A 24,274-nucleotide genomic window follows, 5' to 3' on the forward strand; every position below is an offset into this window, starting at 1 on the left:
CCCCAAATGCGGAACCTCTGCAGGGTTAGAAATACTATTGCTAAGTACTTTTGTGAATTCCAGATTTATCCTTCAAGTCTAAACTTTGACTTCAGGCCTACATTTACCTTTGTGAGTTGGGCCCTTAGGCTCAGTTTTAGGTTTACCTTTGTAAACTGGCCCATTAAATTTCAGGTCTAAACATGAACTTCAGGTCTAAGTTTACTTTTGTGAATTGGGCCCAAGGTGCATCATTAGCTTGACAGCCAGATAGATAAGGATGTCGGTTGTAATTACTTTGTAGATGATGTAGCTGGTTTTCCAGTGGGGGCCTCCGGGCAAGGAGAGTCAATGGAGTTCCATCATACGAGGGTCATTTTGTCATTTTTTCTCCAGCCCCACAATGAGATGTGCTGAGGCTTGCAGTATGCACTCAAAGGGAGACAGTGTGGAGGTCTTGAAGTAGGGCATTGCACCACCTAGATGCACAGATACCAGGGCTAGAACACCAGATCTGACCCTGCTTTTGAAAAGGAACGGTTTCACTTTCTTTAGTGGAGAAATCATAACCAGGTCATCATGGTTTTTACTTGGTGATTTGTATATTGAAGGTGAGATTGGTGTAAAGGGTGGCTCCAAATGACTTAGCAGTATGTGAGTGTTGGTGATCAAATCCATTCAGGTCATGTTGTTGAGCCATGCTTGGACAGTAGAACATCATCACAGATTTACTTAATAGATGAATTAGCTTTATAGATTGTATTAATTGATAGTATGTGAAAAACGTAGGCTGATATTTAGACACTAACTTCAAAGGAAAATTATTTATGTCAATTTAATGAGGCAAATTCACCACACTTTTCATAGCTGACTCAGTCTTGGACAAACAAATAGGATATGGGCTAGCATTTAATTGAAATGAGATCACATGAACATTTCCTGTATCCGCCAGAATGTGTTTCCATGCTGCTGTATTAGCCCACTCACATGCTGTCCCATATTCCAACGCACAAAAGACGTACTTAAGCAAAGGATCCGGAATCTGGATTAACATCTGTTTCTGTAATACATACTTTTGAATAGCAGAAGGATGAAGACAGAGGGAGTCTTTTTTTTTTTAAATAAAAAATCTCAATTGTTTTATAAATGACATGGCAGGACTTCTTACCAAACAATATATTTTTTTATTTTATTTGAAGATGTTCACCTACTGAAGTTTGACAAACCTCTGGAAGGTGATGGGGAGGAAATGTGGTTTGATGCCTAAAATGTTGGTTGAATACCAGAACAGTCAATAAGTCTCCTCTGTGTTTCCCCTGGCAGCTGAAAGTGTCTAGTGATAGGTAAACCATCAGTTTTCGATTTTATGTAAAACACTGCTCATTTATATTTGCATCACATGTAGAGGTAGTGCTTTTTTAGGCTGATAGCACTCTAATGGTAACACCTATTGTTCACAGATCAACATTTTCTATTAACCACCATGGCAAGCTGCCACTTTTGAACTCTTCATTTTTATTTCTTCTGAACTTTTTTCTTTCCACAGTCAAGTCAAGTCAAAATAACTTTATTCGGTTCCGAGGACCATAAAAGTTTGACAGACATAGATTACATTAAAAAAAATATATGGCGCATTTGTGCAGCAGCATAGAAAAAATAAATAAAAACAAACAATTCTTAACATTCAAACAATTAAAAAAAGAGGGAAATAATCCCTACTACCAGATACCTAATGCAACAGACTATATTGCCAATCATACATTTTCATAGATATTAAAAATGTTGATTTAAAAAGTTACAGAGGTCCTGTTCATCTATTGCGACTCATAGCGTTTTCTGATGGCCGTTGCAACTTTGATGTAATTACAACTGCAGTACAAATAACAAAGGTAGCCAAAAAGTGCAAACAATGAAATCCTTCAATATAGGCACAAGGCCGAATTTCCCTCAGAAATGAGGATAAAAATGTTCCCCTCAGCTCTAAATAAAGGGGGCAGAACAACATAAAGTTCAAAGTGCTCTGAGCTGCCAGATTATCACACGGGCAAGGCGTGAGTTTGTTGACCCATTCTGATAGTTTTGGGAATGCCACTAAAAAGTGCAAGGTGCATAAACATAGTCTAGTTAAGAGAAATCGTATCTTTGCATTGGTGGTGAAAGTTTAGTACAATTGTTGTTGTGGAGTGAACAAACGCGAGAGACCTATCACTTCCTGTTGTGAGCGGCGCATGTTAGCCCCAGAATAATACACCTCTTTTATGATGACTTTTGCATTTGTTACAATACTAGCAGGGAGTCATAATAATGCCCCATGCCTATCTCATGGAATTTATCGCTCACAAATCGGACCTATTCGAAAGAGCATCCAAATATACGACCAAGAGCCGGGGTCTGATATCTTATTATCACTGTAAATCCCCTAGATGTGTCAAATAACACTAGTCATATGGTCAAGGTGCGTAGGTATTCAATGTAAAAACACACAGGTCCACATTCAACACAACCAAAAAGGTGTAGAAAATAGAGAGAGTACCTCACGGTAGTAACACCCGAGGGGGTTCCCGGCTGACAATTACCGGTATACCCACTTCTCATCACTGGTCACTCTCTCTATGCGAAAAGACAGAGGTGCACAAGAACAAATAATCGTGCATACATGAGAATAGTGGTGAAAAAGACAGTGACAAACATATAAACACTGATGTGAAATGTTGTATACATACATAAACCCCTAACCAGACAGAAAAATAAGGCAGGGTTTTGCTGGCTATTCGTTTTTATTCTATTGCTGCAAAACCTGCCAGTTAAAAATGGTTAGTTGTATAACATAATTATTATATCCTCAAGCCGACATGTTTCATCGCTCCAATTTTCAGCGATTTCATCAGGGCATTCGAGGGGTTATCTATTCTCAGTCTTCTCAATGGAAACAGGACCTGTGTAAATAAAAACCCAGAACACTAAAAAGATTGTACTACCCCCCTTCAATTGAGGGGTGTATCGATGGCATTACCAGTGCACCACAGATCAACATACTGATGAAACATTTACCTCAAGGGTGCTAAGTCTGCACGCACCGGCACCCCTCTGTGGAACTCCGTGTCATGTGATCACGTGTCCAATAATGGCTAGAAGTTGTCTCAGCCACCTACATGTACAGATTGATAAAAGTAAGAATAAAACAGAGAGTGACATGGTTGGGGCGGTATCGATGTATACACTGGCTCACATTCACTCTGCAACACCACTCGCCCCCTGCGCCAACTAGCGAAACAAATCACTGCGGCTAACAAACTGCCATCATGTTTGCTATCAGTGAGTATCGGATATTTGATCCCACTTCTCAGGCCAACAAACATAAGCAATTGTGCTATTGCCCATGACCCCAAAAAAAGAAAGGAGTAGACAGAATAGAGCCTACTACTGCCAATTATATTCATGAAAGAACCGCGTGAACCGAGGTCCAGCATTCACCCATGCCGCTTTGTGAAACATGTGTCCAATTATCACTAAGACAACAATCATTCTCTCATGCGTTGATGGAAGAGGGTCCATCATTCACTCGAACACTCTCTCCGCTTCATACTCTTACTGTTGCAGAGTCCCTCCGGCGCTTCCGAAGATCCTCACGCCGCGTAGCTGTGAGGAACTGGAAGTAGCTGGTGGGGCACGTGACTCCGCCTCCCGCGTAGCGCGGCGCGGCCATCTTGGAATGGGCTCCGTTTGTGTGTCCCGATTACGCTGTCGATTCCCAACAGGGCCCCACACAGTATGTAATAATTTTCGTGCTGGTATGTGCCGTTTTGGATATCGTTTACCGCCTATACCCAGCACAAGCCCAGTGTTTTATTATTACAAATTCCCACGTTGGAGAGACAGTATATTACTGGCAATGGGGGAGTTCTTTATATGTAAAGAAGGTCTGCAAACTTAAACAGTTGGACAATGCAACAGTGCCTAGGAATGGAGTAGAAATAGAGATCGAATTATCCTCGTCATATTTGTGAAATTCACATTTTGATCCTGCCTAAAAAAGGGACTCCCAGGATGTAAATAGGGGAAGTTGTCAAATTGCTGGTCAGTGCCTGTCACTACACATGATGTCTGATATTACAGTACAAGGACCACTATCGTAAGAATCTGTATAGGCCCTTATATAGACTGAGTGACACATGACAGTACAGATTTATCGCCTGCTCACTTTATTCCACTCAGTCCCTTTTTTAGGCAGGATCAAAATGTGAATTTCACTAATATGACGAGGATAATTCGATCTCTATTTCTACTCCATTCCTAGGCACTGTTGCACTGTCCGACTGTTTAAGTTTGCAGACCTTCTTTACATATAAAGAACTCCCTCATTGCCAGTAATATACTGTCTCTCCAACGTGGGAATTTGTAATAATAAAACACTGGGCTTGTGCTGGGTATAGGCGGTAAACAATATTCAAAACGGCACATACCAGCACGAAAATGATTACATACTGTGTGGGGCCCTGTTGGGAATTGACAGCGTAATCGGGACACACAAACGGAGCCCATTCCAAGATGGCCGCGCCGCGCTACGCGGGAGTCGGAGTCACGTGCCCTACCGGCTACTTCCAGTTCCTCACAGCTACGCGGCGTGAGGATCTTCGGAAGCACCGGAGGGACTCGGCTACAGTAAGAGTATGAAGCGGACCCTCTTCCATCAACGCATGAGAGAATGATTGTTGTCTTCGTGATAATTGTACACATGTTTCACAAAGCGGCATGGGTGAATGCTGGGCCTCGGTTCACGCGGTTCTTTCATGAATATAATTGGCAGTACGAGGCTCTATTCTGCCTTCTCCTTTCTTTTTTTGGGGTCATAGGCAATAGCACAATTACTGATGTTTGATGGCCTGAGAAGTGGGATCAAATATCCGATACTCACTGATAGCAAACATGATGGCAGTTTGTTAGCCGCAGTGATTTGTTTTGCCAGCTGGCGCAGGGGGCGAGTGGTGTTGCAGAGTGAATGTAAGCCAGTGTATACATCGATAATGCCCCGACCATGTCACTCTCTGTTTTATTCTTACTTTTATCAATCTGTACATGTAAGTGGCTGAGACAACTTCTAGCCATTATTGGACACGTGATCACATGACACGGAGTTCCACAGAGGGGTGCCGGTACGTGCAGACTAGGGCACCCTTAAGGTAAATGTTTCATCAGTATGTTGATGTGTGGTGCACTGGTAATGCCATCGATACACCCCTCAATTGAAGGGGGGTAGTACAATCTTTTTAGTGCTCTGGGTTTTTATTCACACAGGTCCTGTTTCCATTGAGAAGACTGAGAATAGATAACCCCTCGAATGCCCTGATGAAATCGCTGAAACTTGGAGCAATGAAACATGTCGGCTTGAGGATATAATAATTATGGTATACAACTAACCATTTTTAACTGGCAGGTTTTGCAGCAATAGAATAAAAACGAATAGCCAGCAAAACCCTGCCTTATTTTTCTGTCTGGTTAGGGGTTTGTTTATGTTCACAACATTTCACAACAGGGTTTATATGTTTGTCACCTTCTTTTTCACCACTATTCTCATGTATGCACGACTATTTGTTCTTGTGCACCTCTGTCTTTTCACATAGAGAGAGTGGCCAGTGATGAGAAGTGGGTATACCGGTAATTGTCAGCCGGGAACCTTTTCGGGTGTTACTGCTGTGAGGTACTCTCTCTATTTTCTACACCTTTTTGGTTGTGTTGAATGTGGATCTGTGTGTTTTTACATTGAATAACTACGCACCTTGACCATATGACTAGTATTATTTGACACATCTAGGGGATTTACAGTTATAATAAGATATCAGAACCCGGCTCTTGGTCGTATATTTGGATGCGCTTTCGAATAGGTGAGGCTTCAGTTGATTAATTATTGTGTGAGTGGGGGGCAGCCTTACCTATCACCTTCCCTCTTAACCCCTATAGATTGATCTCACAAATCGGAGCTAGGGAATCAACAGTGCACTATCTAGGTTACTACAATCCTTAATGACATCCCTTGAGAACGTTAATTCCTCAGATAGCCACATTTTTCCCCAGAGGGGCAATACCTATTTGATCCTCTAAGAATTTCATCTCCAGCTCACGGTGACAAAAGTGTTTAGGGGCGCTGTTTGGGGTCATAAATAGTCTTTTTATAAATGTATTTTCCAGGACCTGTAAATGTCGACTTTTGTGGTAACCCCAAACTCCTGCCCCATTGGATGCGACAGATAAGCATTTGGCTTTGTAAAGGGTAATCAGCTCGGTCACAAGCTTGTGACCTAACTTACAGACAAAGTGAAATAACGCCTCCACAATCCAGTTTTTATGTTGCACCTTTGCAATAACAAGAGGATCCCAATTCATAGTATTATTAAAAATGCTCCTTAAGTATGTAAAATTGGTCAACTAGTCAATAGACCTTCCCCTCACTTTTTTCTTTCTATTTGTTTTTCTTTTTTGATGCCATAATATATTGGACACACCTTAATATACAGTGAATACAACAGTATCCTTCCGTAATGGTAGTGTCTGTTTAATGCACCAAAGATATGTTTTTACTTACACATCAGCTCACTCTTGCACTTTAGCATCTAAATTCCAGCATCTAAGTTGGTAATTGTAGGAAAGAATATGGAGTGGGCAAATTGAGTTCCCAAGGGTGTCATGGGAAAGGGCAATTCAAATGCTGTCAACCCTCACCCAGTCAGAACTTTGTGGATATTCACAAATATTTACAGTGCTTTTTTGACATATACCTGCACTTCAAGCTTATTTTTAAATAAACTAAGTGTATGCGTGTGAAAATGCATGCAACATCCATATTTTGGAAGGGGTTACAAGTAAAGCAACATTTTTACTTGAAAAATCTTCTTTAAATGAAGCAAAAAAAGTACATCATTTTATTATCATCCTTACCTTTTGCCTATAGTCTTCCCACTGTGCAGACAATCCAGACACCAACAATTTGGACAAACAAGCCTATGTTCGCTTAACTATGAAGATTGCAGATTTCCCTGGCGTAAGTTTGCGATTTGGTGGATTACTTCAAAACAGGAAAGCTAATCAAGTAAAGAGAGATGGTATTGTCCTATTTCTCTGGAATTTCTAACATTTTTTAAAATGGCGCCCTTTAGTATTGAGGATGTCTTTAAAAAGTGTCTATTACTAACAACTTGTGCATTGGTTTTAGGTCCATATCAACACGTTTTTGTCATAGACCAGATTGTCGTCGGCAAAAACATTGGACGAGAGATATCACAGCCCATAACAAAGTGTAGGACTTCCAAATCAAACTAGGGTGTGCCTTCTGAAATGCGTTCAAAGGTTGTTAGTACAGATCTTTGAACGGCATGGCATAAAGGAGACTCCTGCATATTTCTAAGATCGACTCATCTATGTAGTCTTCCTCAACGGACTGCTTCACTGTTTTTTACTGTCATTTTCATTTGTTGTGCTGAGTTGTTGCTAGAGCTATGTTCTACAGCATTGAACTGTTTCTGTAGACCCCCATATCTGTTCCATCCTGAAGGACCAATTGTTTTCTCTAGACCAGTTCAAAACCATGTCAGATCAACCTTTACCTTTCTCAAATGTGGGCACATTTTGTTCTTTTAAATTGTTATTCGTGTATTCATATTTAATGCCACAAGGGTCTATGCATGGCACATTACAGTGGTGCAAACGCATTTACGTGTTAAATGACTACCCCTGTAAGACAGTAGATAGCAAGAAGATTCTGAACTTACATATCTATAGAGCATCAATTCAATGCATGAGGATTCTTGGGATATCTCAATGTTTTCCCCAGCATTACTTTCAACAGACGCATGCTTTTCTCCATGGAAACCATTTGAGGCCCACCAGTAGGGGGGGGGAAGCACCGACCACAGAGACAAAAATGGTGTGACAAAGGCCGCTTTATTGGAAGCAGATGAACCCTAAAATCTCAATCCTTGGCCTGTGCCGTACAAAACTAATCCTCGCTAAGTACAACTCTGCCTAACACCTCCCCACCGCTAAGTGGTTTCCCAACATTGCAACAGCAACACAACATCCTACCTGCAACATGTCTCCCTGCTTAACCAACCATAACTTGACCTCAGTAATCCCCACCCCCTGCCAAAACAGCCCAGGCCTCCTGCAATGTCCCCCCTTTTAAACTAGGGAAAACGCCCCCTTTTGCTTAGCACACCAGCACCTGTTCCAGCGACACAATACATCTACACAACCGTTCCTCACCCTGATGCACCAGCTCCCAAGAAAACCCCTCTGAACAGAAATTCACCCACACCATAAACCCCCCGCTAACATGACCCCAAAAAACTGGGAGGAAGGGCGGTAAAAATCTTGTGCCCCAACAACCCTCCACCGGCTGCTGTGTCACTGCCACCAAAATGGTGGGCAGTGACACAAAATGCCCGGTTATGAAGCCCCCCAGCCCAACCAGCCCAAGCCCCAGCCCAAACACAGCCCAACTCCCCGCCGCCAGCCCAACTAGCCCAACTCCCATGCCACTGCCGTCCTGTGTCCCCCCCTCCCCCTCCAGGCCCTAAAACCCCCCGGGGGCGGCAGGCATCCCGATGGCCGGCCAGCTCCCCAAAGCCCCATTGGGGCCCACTAGAAGGGTGGGGGAAGCACCAACCACAGAGACAAAAATGGTGACAAAGGCCCCTTTATTGGAAGCAGGTGCACCCTAAAATCTCAATCTTTGGCCTGTGCCATACAAAACTAACCCTCGCTAAGTACAACCCTGCCTAACAGCCCCCCATCCCCACGCCTAAGTGGTTCCCCAGCATTGCAACAACAACACAACATCCCACCTGCAACATGTCTCCCTGCTTAACCAACTATAACTTGACCTCAGTAATCCCCACCCCCTGCCAAAACAGCCCAGGCCTCCTGCAATGTCCCCCCTTTTAAACTAGGGAAAAAGCCACTCGAAAGCCGCCTAGCGACTTTCGACCCCTCCATAGGACTCCTGCCCCCTCGGATACCTGTGCACTCCCAGAGCCAGATCCAGCGCCTCCTTCAACTGAACAATGTACAACTCCATCCCATACCGAGAGAGGTGGACCCCGTCTTCCCTAAAAAAGTACACTGCCCCGTACCTAAGCTCACGATGCTCCATCCTACCCACACCTTTCCTGGCACAGAACTCCTTCATTTCCCTGTTAATCTTGTGCTGTTTCCTATCTATTGACCCTGGTCGCTCCGCCCCCCGCCAGCACCTCCTGGGAATGAAGTCAGACCAAATCACATGACACCCTGACCATTGCCTCCTGATCTCTAACAAGTCCCTCTTCATCTGATTGACCAACTCCAATCCTTTGCACAATACCAGGTCATTCTCGCCCAAATGGATGATTACCACATCAGGACACACACCCCCCGTACCACATTATTCAACAAAGGCATTAAGTCATGCCAACCCATTCCCCCTTTTCCCCGCCAATGACATCTAAACAATCGTTCATAAAGTTCCAAGTTAAAGTTCCGATGCCTGTCCCACTCAGCCCTCTCGGCCCGCTTGACAAAGGAGTGTCCCATAATGTAAATGTTCAACACTGCCGCAGCCGGCCTCGCCACAGCACCTGTAAAGACACACATGTAAGAGGGTGAACAACTGTCATCTTATGCACCCCTTCTACCCCGCATCCTGACATATGTCCTGTAGCAGTCCGACTTCCACCCCCCCAACCGCTTGATATCCTCCTTCCCCCGATCCTTTCCGTGCCGCCCCTGTCACCGCCCCAATTCAAAAGGAATGCGTCCCAAAGGCCTTTGGGTCCTCACCCATATACCGCAGGGCATGCCGCAGGACCCCTAAAACCTGACCCGCCATCACCCTGCCACCTTCCTGTCGACCAAAAACCTCCCCCCAACACACTCCGGCCAGCTGCCAGTCGTCGACCCCACGCCGCGGGACACACCCCTTCCCAACCCCCGGCCCCAACACCACCCACGTTCCCTCCCCCCATTGATCCGTCTTGGAGCGCCGCAAGCGCACCGCCACCTCCTGGGCCCGCACATCTACATCCTCCCACACGACCCCCGGGCCCCCTTTTAGGCCCACCAACTCCTAAACCCGAAAAGCACCAAAAAGAGAGCCATGACATGAGTGCCGAAAACAACACCGTCTCCCCCCCATCCCGGCACACCGACGGTAACGAAGCTAACAAACCCCCAATATGTCCTCAGTAATGGGCCTTCGCTGACTCACCCGCGCCCCCTTTTCCCTCGCCCAACCTTCCAGCAATCGCGCCCCCAACTCCCCCACTGATAGCAGATAACCCCACCACAGCTTACCCATGAACACCACCTCCGACAACTTACCCGCAATCGTCACTCTCGACAAACCCCTGTGCATCAAATCCAGCATTAACCTTACCACCTGCTCCTCCCGTTGCCACCGGTCCTGTGCCTTACCGCAACAGACCTCCAAAATTCCTCCCAAGCCTGAACATGCGCCTTCCAAGTGGACGCCGCGACCGACGCCCTCACCAGTTGAATGACCCGGCGTCTCCCACTGACCAAATCTCCATCGGTACCGGCGTCTTGTCTTCCTCCGCCTCCGTGGCTAGCCCGTGAAACCTCTGCCACTGCGAATGAGACAAAGCATCCGCAATGTCATTGTCCACTGCAGGGACGTGGCGAGCCTAAAATAGTATGTCATTCTCCAAGCAGTGTAGCACAAACACTCTCATTAGTTTCAAAACCTGCGGGTCCCTGGCCGACTGCCTGTTAACCACCTGCGCCACTGACATATTGTCAACCCTGAACAGCACCCGCTTGTATGCCAACTCATGCGCCCACACTGAGACCGCCACCACCAGCGGGAACAACTCCAGAAACGCAATACTGCGGCCTCCCGCCTGCCACTGCGCACCACTGGCCCGCCAAGAACAAACCGACCCCCGCCGCGCCTGAAAACAGTGTAACGTCTCACTCCCAATCCTCTGGGGCTGCCATGGGCACGCCATTGAACCGCCCCAGGAACGCCAGCCACATCCGCAAATCCTCCTTTGTCCCGGCCGACAAACGCACATGGTGATGTGGCAGAGTCAGACCAGACAGCGCCAAACCCAGCCGCCTGCAAAAAGTACGGCCCGCCCACCCCATGCGGCATGCAAAGTTCAGCTGCCCCAACAGGACTTGCACCTCCCGCACCGCCACCTTCTGTTTTCCCTGCATGCTGCTCGCTAAAGCCACCATTGCTGACCTCTTGTCCTCCGGTAGGCGTGCTTCCATGGCCGCTGAGTCGAGCTCTATACCAAGAAAGGACAACATCGTACTGGGACCGTGCGTCTTCTCTGGTGCCAGGGGAACCCCAAACTCACTCATTAGGTCCGTAAAACTATCCAGCTGCTGCTGGCAGTCCATCGAACCGGGCCGCCCCACCAGAAAAAAGTTATCCTGGTAGTGCTTTGCCGTCTCAGAGCCTGTGCGCCTGGAAAAACCCACTGCAGAAAGGAACTGAACCGTTCAAACAATGCACAGGAGATAGAGCACCCCATTGGGAGCGCCTTGTTGACAAAAATGCCCCCTTCAAACTGAATCCCCAGCAACTGGTGATCCTCCGGGTGCACCGGGAGCAGGCGAAAGGCCGATTTAATGTCACACTTTGCCATCATGGCGCCCAGCCCAACCGCCGTGACTATCTTCCGCGCCACATCCACGGATGAGTATGACACTGACGCGAGCTCAGCCGAGATGAAATCATTCACTGACGGCCCCTCTGGCCACGAGAGTTGCTGTATCAGTCGGAACTGCCCCGGCTTCTTTTTGGGAATCACCCCAATCGGGGAGATATTCAAATCCGGCAAGGGCGGCACCGCGAAGGGGCCCACCATCCGGCCCTCCTTCACCTCCTTGCACAACTTCTCCCACCCAATCCCCTTGTGCGCATTCACCGACTTCAGATTGTCCGCCCAGTGCGCAATCTGCGGGCCCTCATAGCCCAACCGAAACCCCTCCCGGAAACCACGTCGCAAAACCGCTGCATCATCTGCCCGCTGATACGCCGCTAGCCAAGGGTCCAGCCGCTCCAGCCTAACCGGCGTATGAGCCTTTTCCCAGAGCTCCCCCTCCCCCACCCCGATTTGTGACCCCCCGCTCTGAGTGCCCCCTGCCACGGGCTGCTGTCCCAGCGGACCTCTGACACCCCAACAGCGTACCACCGGGTGTCGCCTCCCACACTTGGAGCACTCATGCCGGAAACGGCACACTTGCCTACCACACGCCCCTTTGTTAAAATCCCAGCAGGCCCTGACCATATTCTGTTCAGCACTCTCTCTGTGCCCCACCCCCCGCGGGTGGGGCGGGCCACAAAGGGGGTCAGCACGAGCTTCAAACCGCTGGCCGTATAGACGGTGCGACCGAACTTTGCCCCGCCCATCGTCTGCTAGTACAAGTCCGAATCCAGCTCCCCCCACTTAGCCTCCGGGTCACCCGCTAGTCTCGCCGGGAACCCCTCATCATAGTGGGACCAGGCGTACCCACCGTAAGTCACCTGAGCCCGCCGGACAACATCCATGTACTTGAACAACGCGATGGACCGGTCCGGATACTTTTCGCAATGTACGCTAGCGTATAGTAGGAACGCCGCTGACCAATTATCAATCGTCAGCGGCACCTTGAGGCGCCTCACCAACTCTTGCTCCTCCTCCTTGGACCCCTCCTTAGAGGTCAGCTCCCTGTGCAACAGTTTCAGAATCTCCACGTACTCACCTTTCCATATTTTTTCTTTTGTAGCCAGCGACAAATGTGCCCCCAGCGGCTTAGTCACCCCCATGTACGGAAGCTTGCGCACTGGTACCAAGCAGCTCTCCTTCCCCCTGGCAGCGGACTTTCCCGTCTTTGCGCCTTCCCCCGCCGTCCCACTGGTCGCGCCTCGCCCAACGCTGCCGACACCCCTTGCCCCACAGGTTCCGCCCCATCCGTGCCCGCCCCGGCGTCCTTCACATAGCGTCCTTTCACCAGTCGCCCCCAATCCTCCCCCCAGCATCCGTCCCCACTGACACCTGCACGCAGCGCCGCTTGCCCAAACCACACCCCGCTCCGTTCCGAACCTTACCTGGCGTCAAGGTCATCGTCCTTGCCGGGTCCCGCCACCTAACCAGTAGAGCTGAGGGGGCCGTCACTCTAGACGCATCCTGCCGTGAGCGTACCTGCAATACACTGCCAACAACGTTACTCATCCCCCCTCCTCCTCTGACACCCATCACCCCTAAAACCAACGTCCTGCATCTCCTGGTCGCCCCCTAGGGGCTCCAGCCGGCTCAACCCCGCCATCTCCCGACACACTCGCATCAAATCAGTCAAATCCACACTCTCCCTCTGCTCTTCCGCAGCACACGATCCAGAAGTTGTTGCCACCGCGTCCAATCGCACTCCCTTACCACCCACTCGCCGCCCCCTCCCCTGCCCCGCTGTGCACCCTGCCCCCATCTTGCGGAGTGCGCCCCGCCATGCCGGAGGCCCCTGCCCCCCGCACCCCCGAACCCCCCACCCCCCCAAAACTGCCCCTCACAACTCCTCCACCCCCCACCCTGCGGCCCCCCCAACCCACCCCCACTCCCCCAATGCATGCCCTGCTCCCCCACCCCTCCGCACCCCACTTCCCCCACCCCCCCACCCCCACACCCCTCGCTCACACCCCCCTCCTGCCCCCCAACCCCTCCCCCCCTTGGCGAAGGAGACCTACTCGGGCCCACTACACTCGCCCCCTCCCCAGAGGAAGACCCTCAATCCAGCTCACTCCCTCCTCCCTCATGGCCCCCCACCCCCTCCTCCTCAAGCTCCGACTCCTTAATAAGAAATGGGGACCCCACACCCCCTCCTCCCGCCCCTCCCCCTCCCCACCCCCACTTCCACTCTCTCATGTGCCTCCAGACTGTTCTCTCCCCATGTGCTCCTGGGTCAACCACCATGCTCCTCGCGTTGCTTCCCCCCCTCCCCGCCCACAAACTCCAATGCTGGACTTTCCCTCGCTCCCCGACCCCCCCCTGTCCTCCTCATCGCTCTCTGCCTACTCACAGCACGGCCGCGTCGCTCGCTCTCCCCCGCGCATCCGCCCCTCTACCCCCGCCCTGAGCCTTCTGCGGCTGTGATCGCGGAGGCTTACAAGCAAGGACAGCCGCAGCACGCCGCGGAGTCCTTACCTGAATGTCAGGATGCACCAAGTCCATGCGGCCTGCCTCCCGTAGCAGCCTCAAAGCCTCCTGCACCCTCTGATCCGCCATGCCTCTCATGCCTCACCCACGCTCACACCGCCGCACCGCACTGACCGGGACCACGCCGCAGGACCACAGAACCCGCGCAGGCAAGAACGCGACGCTGTACAGGCACAAACGCTCATAAAAGCTCGAAAAAGCTCGTGCCCCAACAACCCTCCACCGGCTGCTGTGTCACTGCCACCAAAATGGTGGGCAGTGACACAAAATGCCCGGTTATGAAGCCCCCCAGCCCAACCAGCCCAAGTCCCAGCCCAAACACAGCCCAACTCCCCGCTGCCAGCCCAACTAGCCCAACTCCCATGCCACTGCCGTCCTGTGTCCCCCCCTCCCCACTCCAGACCCCAAAAACCCCTGGGGGTGGCAGCCCCCCCCCCCAAAGCCCCAATCGCAGCCTGTGCCAGGGGCACCACGAAGGGATTCTGTAGCAGCGAGCTATACTTTGTCTCTTTCTATATCTGAAAGTTCAAGCAGTAGTTTGGACCTAAATGTGTTATAACAGGCTTGCTTTAAACCAATGTGGCATGAAAATGTACCTTTAAGAACCACATTTAGGGTCTATTTTCTGTGTGTGGCTCCCTACTAAGCAGCAAAAAACCCTAAAAACTTGGCATTCTTATGTGCAGGCACATATGATTTACTAGTAGTATCCCACCCAGCAAATTGCCTACATAGGTTTTTGTAATTTATAGGTGTAGGTACATTTCAAGGGTGGGAACTGGGGTTGGTCTATTCATGAATAATTGTGTTATCGGGAAAGGGATTTCTCCCAGGATAAAATAAATGTTCGAGTGAAAGAGAAAAAAGTTACATGTGACAAAGCACATTTGCATTACATTTACCCATGAAAAATTGCCCACCTGTGTGGAAATTGTGTAACACTAAAGGTTATGCAATGAAATACTTCAGTAATTCAACAATTGCTTTAGAGTTCCAGAAATTAGCCATGGAATCATTTATGACTCGATAAGAAGTTAAAGCAAAACGTAAGAGTATCTTTTTGGCAGCAGGTTTCCGACTCTTGAACTAGCATTCCTGAACAAGGCACTCAGAGATGTGCCCAGTTATTAAGAGAGATATATTGCACTATTCCTTTTTGATAATCATGTATGTATGATTTGAAGTTTCAGTAAAAGTTTCTCTAGACTTCCAGTTTGTGTAGCAGAGAATACTGGTATGTGGGTAAGATATGCTTCACTTTTGTATGCGGATATTAAACATTTTCATGCTTAAGAACTAGGCCTGGACATGAAATTCCACTCCACTCACAGAGTTTGCAGAGTTTTTTCCCACTCCGCGCTTCCTATGCAGAACAGAGTTTTTCTCACATGCGCTCACCAGCATTAAGTTGGTGAGCATCAGCAAGGAAAATCTTTCTAGAGACCGCCTACCTGCGAGATTCCACAATGGGGGCGGTCGCAGATGGCCGCTACCGCTCACATTGAGAAATCTTCACTTCGCAATGAGTTAGGTGCCGCTGGAGTTGAGCATCTACTCGAGCGGCAGAAAGAATCAACGTCCCCTTGTGCTGTGTATGGTGCCGTTTGCGCTGATTTTCCAGAGTGGGACAAACACCTGCCACTAATAAATCAGCATGAATGGCATGACCCAACGTATTCCACCGCTTGCAGAACTCCGCATAGGGTGGCAGAGTTTTTTGTCACTTTGCAGAGTTCCGCTGAGGAACTTTGCCCAGGTCTAATAGGAACGATACAATATGAATGCCATTGTAATTACTGAATTGAAAATGTAGTCATGATTGTTTCACTTTATTGTTGTATTCTTTTTACAGGGGGACAATTCCTATGTGAAAGACAGATGGTGTGTCTTTGATGGCTTCATGGTGTTCTGTCTTTGGGTGTCATTGGTGCTGCAGGTAATGGCCTTAATTTTATCCAAATATGGACTTTGGATTTATTGAAAACAGGTTTTCAAAAAATGTTTTTATGATCATCTTTTGTTTTAAAACAATTTCAATATCAGTTTATGAATACCGCAGATGCGACTGCAATTAGAATACACGATCTGTACTTTTGACCAGAATGTTAACATGTTGTACAAAGTGGGATATACACTGCCCTTAAACTTTATTGTAAAAGTGTGTAATTTATATCATCTTTAATGCAAATATGTACTATTGACTCCAAACAGTGCTGCATATGCATGTTTTCATAGGCTTTAGCTGGTCCTCACAGATGATACCCAACAAGGCTGAACACGGAGGTTTCTGTGTTACAAGCAGTGCTTAATTTGAGCCGGTGGTTTCCGGTGATCAGCACTTAATCATCAACATCTGCACTTCTCATGAGCACCATTTAAGGACAAAAGAATTTACAGGGAGATTTATTGATTTGCTCAGAAACACAGGATGTTGAGCGGCGCCAATACTCCAACCTGGCTCCCCCAACTCTGAAGTCAGCAGCTCTGGCCACTATGCTATATTCTCTCCCATCTTTTATGTTTAGTAGTTGGTTCTGTTTTAGGTGGCGCTAACAGGAGAAATGGGCTGGTGCAAGCTGAGTTCCTGATGGGAGCCCTAGCACTGGCCTGGATCGACTCACGGAGCAGTAGAGCCAAGGCTGATTTAATTGCAGTTGGTCTAAGTCTGTAATAACAAACTAACTAAAAATGATGAACTTGAATTCTGCCCAGAGTGATAACCAGTGGCTAAGATTCATTCAAGAATTTCCAGCATCCATTTTTTGTGTTTTTATTCAAGCATAACAACCATGGTAAGCCTTTTAGACTCCTATTGGGTTTCCTCATGCCACAGCTACAAACTATCTGGGCTTGTCCAATTGTGCATTGAAGGTAGAAGTCCTGAATTGTTTATTTAACTCATCTGCATTATAGAAGAAGGACACCAAACAAACATTTGCCAATCAATTCAGCCGTGCCCCGAAATGAGCAGTCTGGCCCAATTGCAAGGCCAAGTCCAAGTCCCTTTTCCATAAGATATAAATCAACTATAGAGGGATTTTTTACTCTTTGGGCTTCATCAGTGCAGTGCAAGTTGAACTCCAAAACAAGAGAGGGGTTTGCGCTTTGACATTACTCACTTGTGGAGAGGTGTGGTGCAGTAGCCAGGGCAGCTGACTTCGGAGCACAAGGTTCACGGTTCGATCCCCGCCTCCGGCGGCAGCTCAGCTCAGCCCCATGTGACTCTGGGCAATAGCTCACTTAATTTCCACAACGGCCCACTGCTCCTTGAGACACATGAGTAGTTTGCGCTTTACAAATACGGATTTATTTACATTAGACCTTCCTAAAATGCCATTACAATGCCTGTGTCACGGCCTGGGACTATTGTTGATTACCATTAGAGCTACATTCCATCATAGCTACATTCCATCACGCAGGCACCCCTTGCTTGCACTGCTCGAGGGCTCCACTACACAGTACTGGAGAAGCAGAAATGCATCTGATGTACCTTGACCAGGTCATGCAGTGGGATGTGCTGAGCTGTTGGATTCCCCCTGCTCCACTTAGGATGGGGTTAAACTAATTAGCCTTTGGCCTAATGTGGTTGCATCCTTGAGGTTCTTGTTAAGTGTCTGCAATAAATATTCTCTTGAACTAAGCTCCTAAGAAGAAATCCAAGCAGGGAATTGAGAGATAGAAATAGAATCTAGCTTAGAACAATACGTACCCAGGGTTGACATATCTGTGCTGGTAAGGAAGCCTTTGAAATTTCTCATTTCAAAGAGAGCGGGGAATTTTGACAAAAGCATATGCTTAAAACATGAACATGTCCCACGCACTGAGCTGTCACCCAGAGCAACCAATCATCTTGTCCGCTAAGTTGTTGCTAATGAGGATACTTTTTCCCCATGTTCTTGCATTGCACTTAAAGCTGGCATTAGCCTGTGTCTAAGTGCCTCACTTTGTAAAAACGGGGGACTGAAGGGCAGCAACATAAAGTGATTTTCCCAGAATCACACAGTGGCCCATATTTTCAGAACAGTTGCGGAAAGTAGCCGAGCAGTCAAAACTGCTGCGTTGCGTTGCGTGACAGGCAGGGAGCAGGAGAGCATCATATCTACAGAGATACGACTCTCTCCTCCCTCTTCCTAGCACCGGTGCAGATTTTAGCTGCCGTGTGCCAGGCACTCACATTAGCGCCATAGTGCTAGGGTTAGTGTGAGTCTACCATAGGTTTAGTACTGGAAGGGTACCCTTCCTGTACAAAATACTATACTTAGACACACCTTAAATGTTTTCCTACTTTGTATGTGTGCTGAACATTGCAGCACACATGCAAAGTCAGAAAAGAAAGGGGAAATAAAAACATTTCTCCTTTTAACGCCTCACTTTTATTGGCATTAACTTTTGGCACTAAACCCTGCCTACTATTGCTTGTAGATAGGACTTTGCGTCAAATGTCATGGGTGGTTATATGGGATCACCCATGTACCACCCATGCAACGCCTTCTCGGTGCCAAGTAACGCAAAGCCATTTTTTACTCTGCTTTGCATTTCTTTTAGGGTACTTTCTAGGGCAGAACAAGTTTTGCATTGGAAAGTATTATTATTATTATTATTATTATGTTTCTTATATAGCGCCAGAATCGACCCCCGAAGGGGTATCTCCGCGCTTGCCTTGGGAACCCGTCCTGGTTTTTCCCTGTGAGATAGCCCCTACAGGGCATCCCCAAGGTGAAAGCCAGGCATCCCGCCGCGGGGGGGGCGTTGTGGAGATTAAGCAAGCTTAATGCCCAGAGTTGCAGAGTGTGAACCCATGATTAGATCAGGCACCGAAGCGAGAATTATCGAGTCCATGGACATTTGAGCTCAAGACCCTGCCGCGTCGGGAATTGAACCCTGGTCCCGGGTCTAAATTAGGAAAAAACATTTTGTGCTGAATTCTGATTACCTTCACTTTTGTGACGCTAACCCAGCCCAAAATGATTGTAAATTTACTCTTGTCTGTCTGTACAAAGGAACCTATGAGTAAGACCGAGGTTTTCTCATTCGTGATCGGCTAGACTACATTGCACCCATACTTGGACCTAGGCTCTGAGCTAAAACTACTAGCTTTACTTGCATTGAGTCAAACATAATTTATTAGTTTTTTCCTTTTTGTTAGTCTGTGTAAAGTTGTTTCACACCCATTTTACTTGCCCTGGTTAAACAGTTAAATACTACAGCCATCTTAGCATGAAACGTTTCCCCCCAGGCTGTCAAAGGAGGGCCACCGTCAGCCCACAACAACTTATGAATTTAGAGGCAGCATGTCATATATAATTAAATGGAAAAGGACAATAGCTGTAAAATCTAGCATAAACACTAGTCAAATGTGATTTAAAATCAAGCTCCTTATAATGTAGCTTAATAGTTTCTATTAAATAGTTATAGTTAATAGTTTATTGAAGTCCCCCATTTCAAAGTAGCTTTCCTTTCCAATTTAGCAGAGTAAAACGAAAGTAAACTGTTTTGCCTTAAGTGTGCTAGAAAAGTTCGCCAATTTGTGGGATTGGGGAAAAATCCAACGGAAAATATTTTCATGAAGTTGAACAAATTAGAGGTGTTTCTTTTACAAATTATAGACAACACTTTTGTGTGTTTTTTAATCCTAAGTAATACGGAAGATTTTTTTTTCGTGCTGTTTGATTAATTACAGGCAATATTGTACGTACATCCTTCTTCTCTTATATCAGTTGAACATCAAATGTTTTAGGTTTTAATATGTTCCAAATAAACCGACCATATGTTGGAGTTTTTTCCATCATAAGTGCAGTACATACAATGCTAATTACATTTCTTTTTCAAATCAAAAGGATTCCTTGTTGCTCCTTCAGAGCCCTTTGTTATACAAAATAAACAGCAATAATTAATTAAAAGTGTTATACGTGTCGATGTGATAGAGTGCGCTGGTGTCTTGGAGTGACGAGTAATTAATGTGGTAGTAGGTGAGAAGTTAGTAGTGGGTCACGCAGCTAGATTGTGTCATGAGGTGGGAAAGGGAGGCTGGAGAGGGGAGACTTATTCAGCTTTACTTGGTTCTGTGTTCTGAGTTCTCCAATTATATTCAAAATTATGTCTGAATGATTTAGTTTCCAAGTGTTTTCTGAGTTGGATGTAGTATTGCAGCTTAGAGATGGTGTAGACAGAATATTGCGTTTGAAATGTCGACATACACAAATATCGAGTTGGAAATATTGTGATGCAGAAATATTGACAGCAAGAATATAATGGTCAAGAACATCGACTTGGAGGTAAGAAATATTGTTTTTGAAAATATTGAAGTAATTAATAACGTCTGCAAAAATATAGTTGTTTAAAATATCGATGTTTAAATTAGTGTTATGAATTTTAGTATGTATTTTAAAAGTTTGTCAACTATTTGTATAAGTATTGCTTTTGTTTTTTAATATATGTGTTACATTTTTAGTAGTTATTAATTTCATTTTAATTACATTTTGTGTTTTTTAGCCCTGTAGTGGGTTGTTGGTTTATAGGGGAATATGGTGGGAAGCAATTTAATTATACTAACTTAATTAATATTTGCTATTTATTCATATTGATTTATTTAATTTTTTATTGTGTTCATTGTGTATTATTTATTTATTAATTGTTTGTTAATTATTCATAATTAATAAATTGTTATTATGTTAATTGTCTAATTTTTTTAAGAGTGGGTTGTGGGTTTATAGGGGAATAAGGTGGGAAGTAATTTATTCATATTAAATGTATTCATATTTTGTATGTATTAATATGTATTTAATTTCTATTTTACACTGTTAATTGTGGGTATTCATTTATTATTAATTATGTATTAATTGCTTGTTAATTACTATTCATTAATTGGTAATTAATTATGTTAATTGTGTTATTTTTATTAGGAATGGGTGGTGGTATTTTTAGGGGAACAGGGTAGGAAATAATGTATTCATAATTAATTAATAATTATTTGTTAATTAATGCTAATTAATTAAAATTTAAATATGGCAATTGTGGTATTAATTTAAGATGTGAGTTGTGGGGTTCATAGTGGTAAAGGGTGGAAAGTAAATTATTTTACAATAATGAATAAGTTGTTTTTATTTGATAGTAAGTTATTGATGTAAAATTAGTTGTGGAAATTGTCTAATGATTTTTAGGTGTGGGTTGTGGTTTTTATTGGGGTCGAGGGTGGAAAGTAATTTATGTTTAATTAATTAATAATTAGTTCATCATTAAAAATAATTGATCAATTCATAAATATTTTTGGTAATTGTTTATTTTTATTTTCTGTGTCAGTTTTGGTTTTATAGGGGTAATTTTTGGGGAGTAAATACATTTTCATCTGTTTTAATTTCTTTTTAATTATAATTTCTTTAATTGATAATTAATTATGTTAATTATGGAGATAATATTTTTTTATTTAGATATGTGTAGTTAACTGTGTGGTAATATAGGGTAGGAAATAAAAAGATTACATTTACTTAATAATTAATGTTTTTGAGTATAAATATTTTCTTTTTAAAATAGTTATTTGCTTGTAAATTATTTTTACATAAAAAAATCTTTCTAGATATTTGCTAGATCTTTTTAACATTATAATATGTTTCTATCGTTTGTAATTTTTTTATATTTTTATATATTTTTTCTTTTTTTAAATCTTTTGTGTTGTAGTTGATATTTTTTTTGTTTTTAATTTTGAACAGACTCCAATGGGAATATTATTTTTTACCCCTCTGCGTGCTATCCAACACTTTTCCTACTGTTGCACTCAGTGGGGTGGGAATAGTGATTTTTGCTCCTCCGTTATCCAACACTTTCCCTACTTTAGCACTCACTGGCGTGAGAATAGTAATCTCTCTCCTCTGCTATCCTATACTTTCCCTCCTGTTGCACTCACTGGAGTGGGAATAGTAAGGTTGAGGTGAAACGCGTTGGGCTTTGGTCACGATATTGTCAAATAAAGTCGCTGTAATCTAAAAAGAAAACTTGAGTGAGTGCGTTCTTACTTTGCCAAAGTGAAAGTTTGGTCATCGCTAATTAATTTTCGAATCGGACCCTGTCGGAAGAACGCACCACGCCAAACAGAGAGCGCCGGCGTCGAAGTGGGTCGCACAGGACGGATATATATATATATATATATATATAAATATATTTATTTATATATTTATAAAATTAAAAAATAAATTATATTAATAGTTTATTCATTGTTTTTAAGTAATATATTACATTTTATATATGTACGTTAAAACATTTATTCATTACATTTATATTTGTTAAAATGTATGGTAAATCCCCCCCAAACATTTCAAGTTAATTTTATTATTTATTATATGTAACATTATTTTTTATATATATATATAAAAGTGATATTTTGTACATCTATATTTTTACATCGATATTCTTTTTCAATATTTTTATACTTACCATTATAAATATAGGATGTCAATATTTTTGACCGATATTTATGACTCAACATTTGTGTATGGGGATATTTTTGGGCATCAGTATTCTATCAGTGAACGGTAGAATCATTGGGCTCGGTTCACACAAAAAAACTTTGACTAAAGTCTAACTTTACGACTTTCGGTATTCACACAGGGCATTTACAAGTAGTAAGTTTGACTTTTGTCTCAATTTTAGTCTCAGTTAAACTTAAGAACAAAACTTAAGTTTACCTGAGACGAAATTTTAACTTTACTACTTGTAAATGCCCGCTGCGAATACCAGAACTCGTTAAGTTAACCTTTAGTCTCAGTTTACTTTTGTGAATCGGGTCCTATTGGCCTATTTATTCTGATTCATTATTTACTGAGATGTGTTTCTAAACAATGACACCTGTCCATGAGGCCAGCCCAGAGACTTGGGCAACAATTCAGCTTTTTCAGAAGTGGAGTTTGCCTCCTTAGTTGGCTGCTGTTCAGTGAAACCATATTTTGCGTAGGATTGTCAAGGATCTTTTTTTAATTGCTCTCACCCTGTATCCATGATATTGTGGAAGGTTCAATGGTGGTATTCAATTAAGAGATATATTGATGAGCGTGGGAAGTCAATGTCAACCTATAAACTCTCCATCTCCTACCTCCTCAAATGGCTTCTTCAGTGCAGCCTCTTCCACTTTAGCCACAGATACAGCCATTGTCGCTTCCATCTTTCACCTGTACAACATTAACTTGTTTCATATCTAGTATGTTGTTACACATTTCTGCCATTCCTAAGAACTATAAATCTGCATTCTAACTAGATATAACAGTACTCAAATTAAAGATGTCACAATGATGAAGGACTGAGACTGCCTTGCTGGGATTCAACTCATGACCCTCAGATTACTTTAGCTCACAATAGCAAAAGTTAACTAAGTGAGCCATATTGCTGGCTTTTAGGTGACATTCATTCAACCCAGATAATTTTGGGCCAGACATGCAAAGACATGTAGCAGTCGCAAAGCCTGCTTTTTGATAAATAATAGGGTTTGTGATCACCAATTTGATTTTTTTAATGTACTTAATGCAATTTGCGATTCAGTAAAAGGTTACCAGATCACAAAATGTATTTAGAAATGCTTCCTGAATCTCAATTTGGAATGGGTGTGTTTAGGGCATCCCTTCCAAATTGTAAGCCTGGGCAGAGTTCGCGGGTAGCGCAACTCCGCAAAGTGCAAAAAAAACTCTGCCACACTATGCCGAGCTCTGCAAGAGGCAGAGTGCATTAGATAAATGCTGTTCATTGTGATTTTCAGCACCAGGTGTTTGTCCACACTGTGAAATCATCGCAAATGGCAGCATGGCAGCATGCACATCTACGCGGAGTGCAAAAAACTCCCCAATCTCCGCAAGCAGAGCATAGTTCACCATCCAGGTTACCAAACTGCATGTCAGAATACTATGCATCAATGGTTTGCTAGAACAAATTCGGTCACTAACCATCGCTAGTTTACCGCCTCCTCCTAGAGCGTGGTAACTCATTGGTATAGGGGAAGGAAAACATGAAAGTGAATGAAGGTGAATTTAAAAAAAAGTTTGGAAGTGGGCAGTGGCCCAGAGGACCAGTGACATCTGATAAATAAAAATTTTTCTTTAAAGTTCATTTTTTAAGGTAGCCTAGTT

At 44.7% G+C, this 24,274-nt stretch overlaps 1 protein-coding gene across 1 annotated transcript in view; it reads left to right on the forward strand.

The window, feature by feature from the left end:
• The window catches only part of NALCN (sodium leak channel, non-selective), a 2,672,759-nt gene that overhangs the window by 460,996 nt on the left and 2,187,489 nt on the right, over positions 1–24,274 (forward strand). Inside the window, exon 3 of the mRNA XM_086934370.1 lies at positions 16,021–16,104. Coding sequence (XP_086790496.1) covers positions 16,021–16,104 — 84 coding nt within the window. The remainder of the gene's footprint in view (positions 1–16,020; positions 16,105–24,274) is intronic.

The sequence above is a fragment of the Lissotriton vulgaris genome, chromosome 8, assembly GCF_964263255.1.
Source record: "Lissotriton vulgaris chromosome 8, aLisVul1.2, whole genome shotgun sequence".
Lineage (NCBI taxonomy): Eukaryota > Metazoa > Chordata > Amphibia > Caudata > Salamandridae > Lissotriton > Lissotriton vulgaris.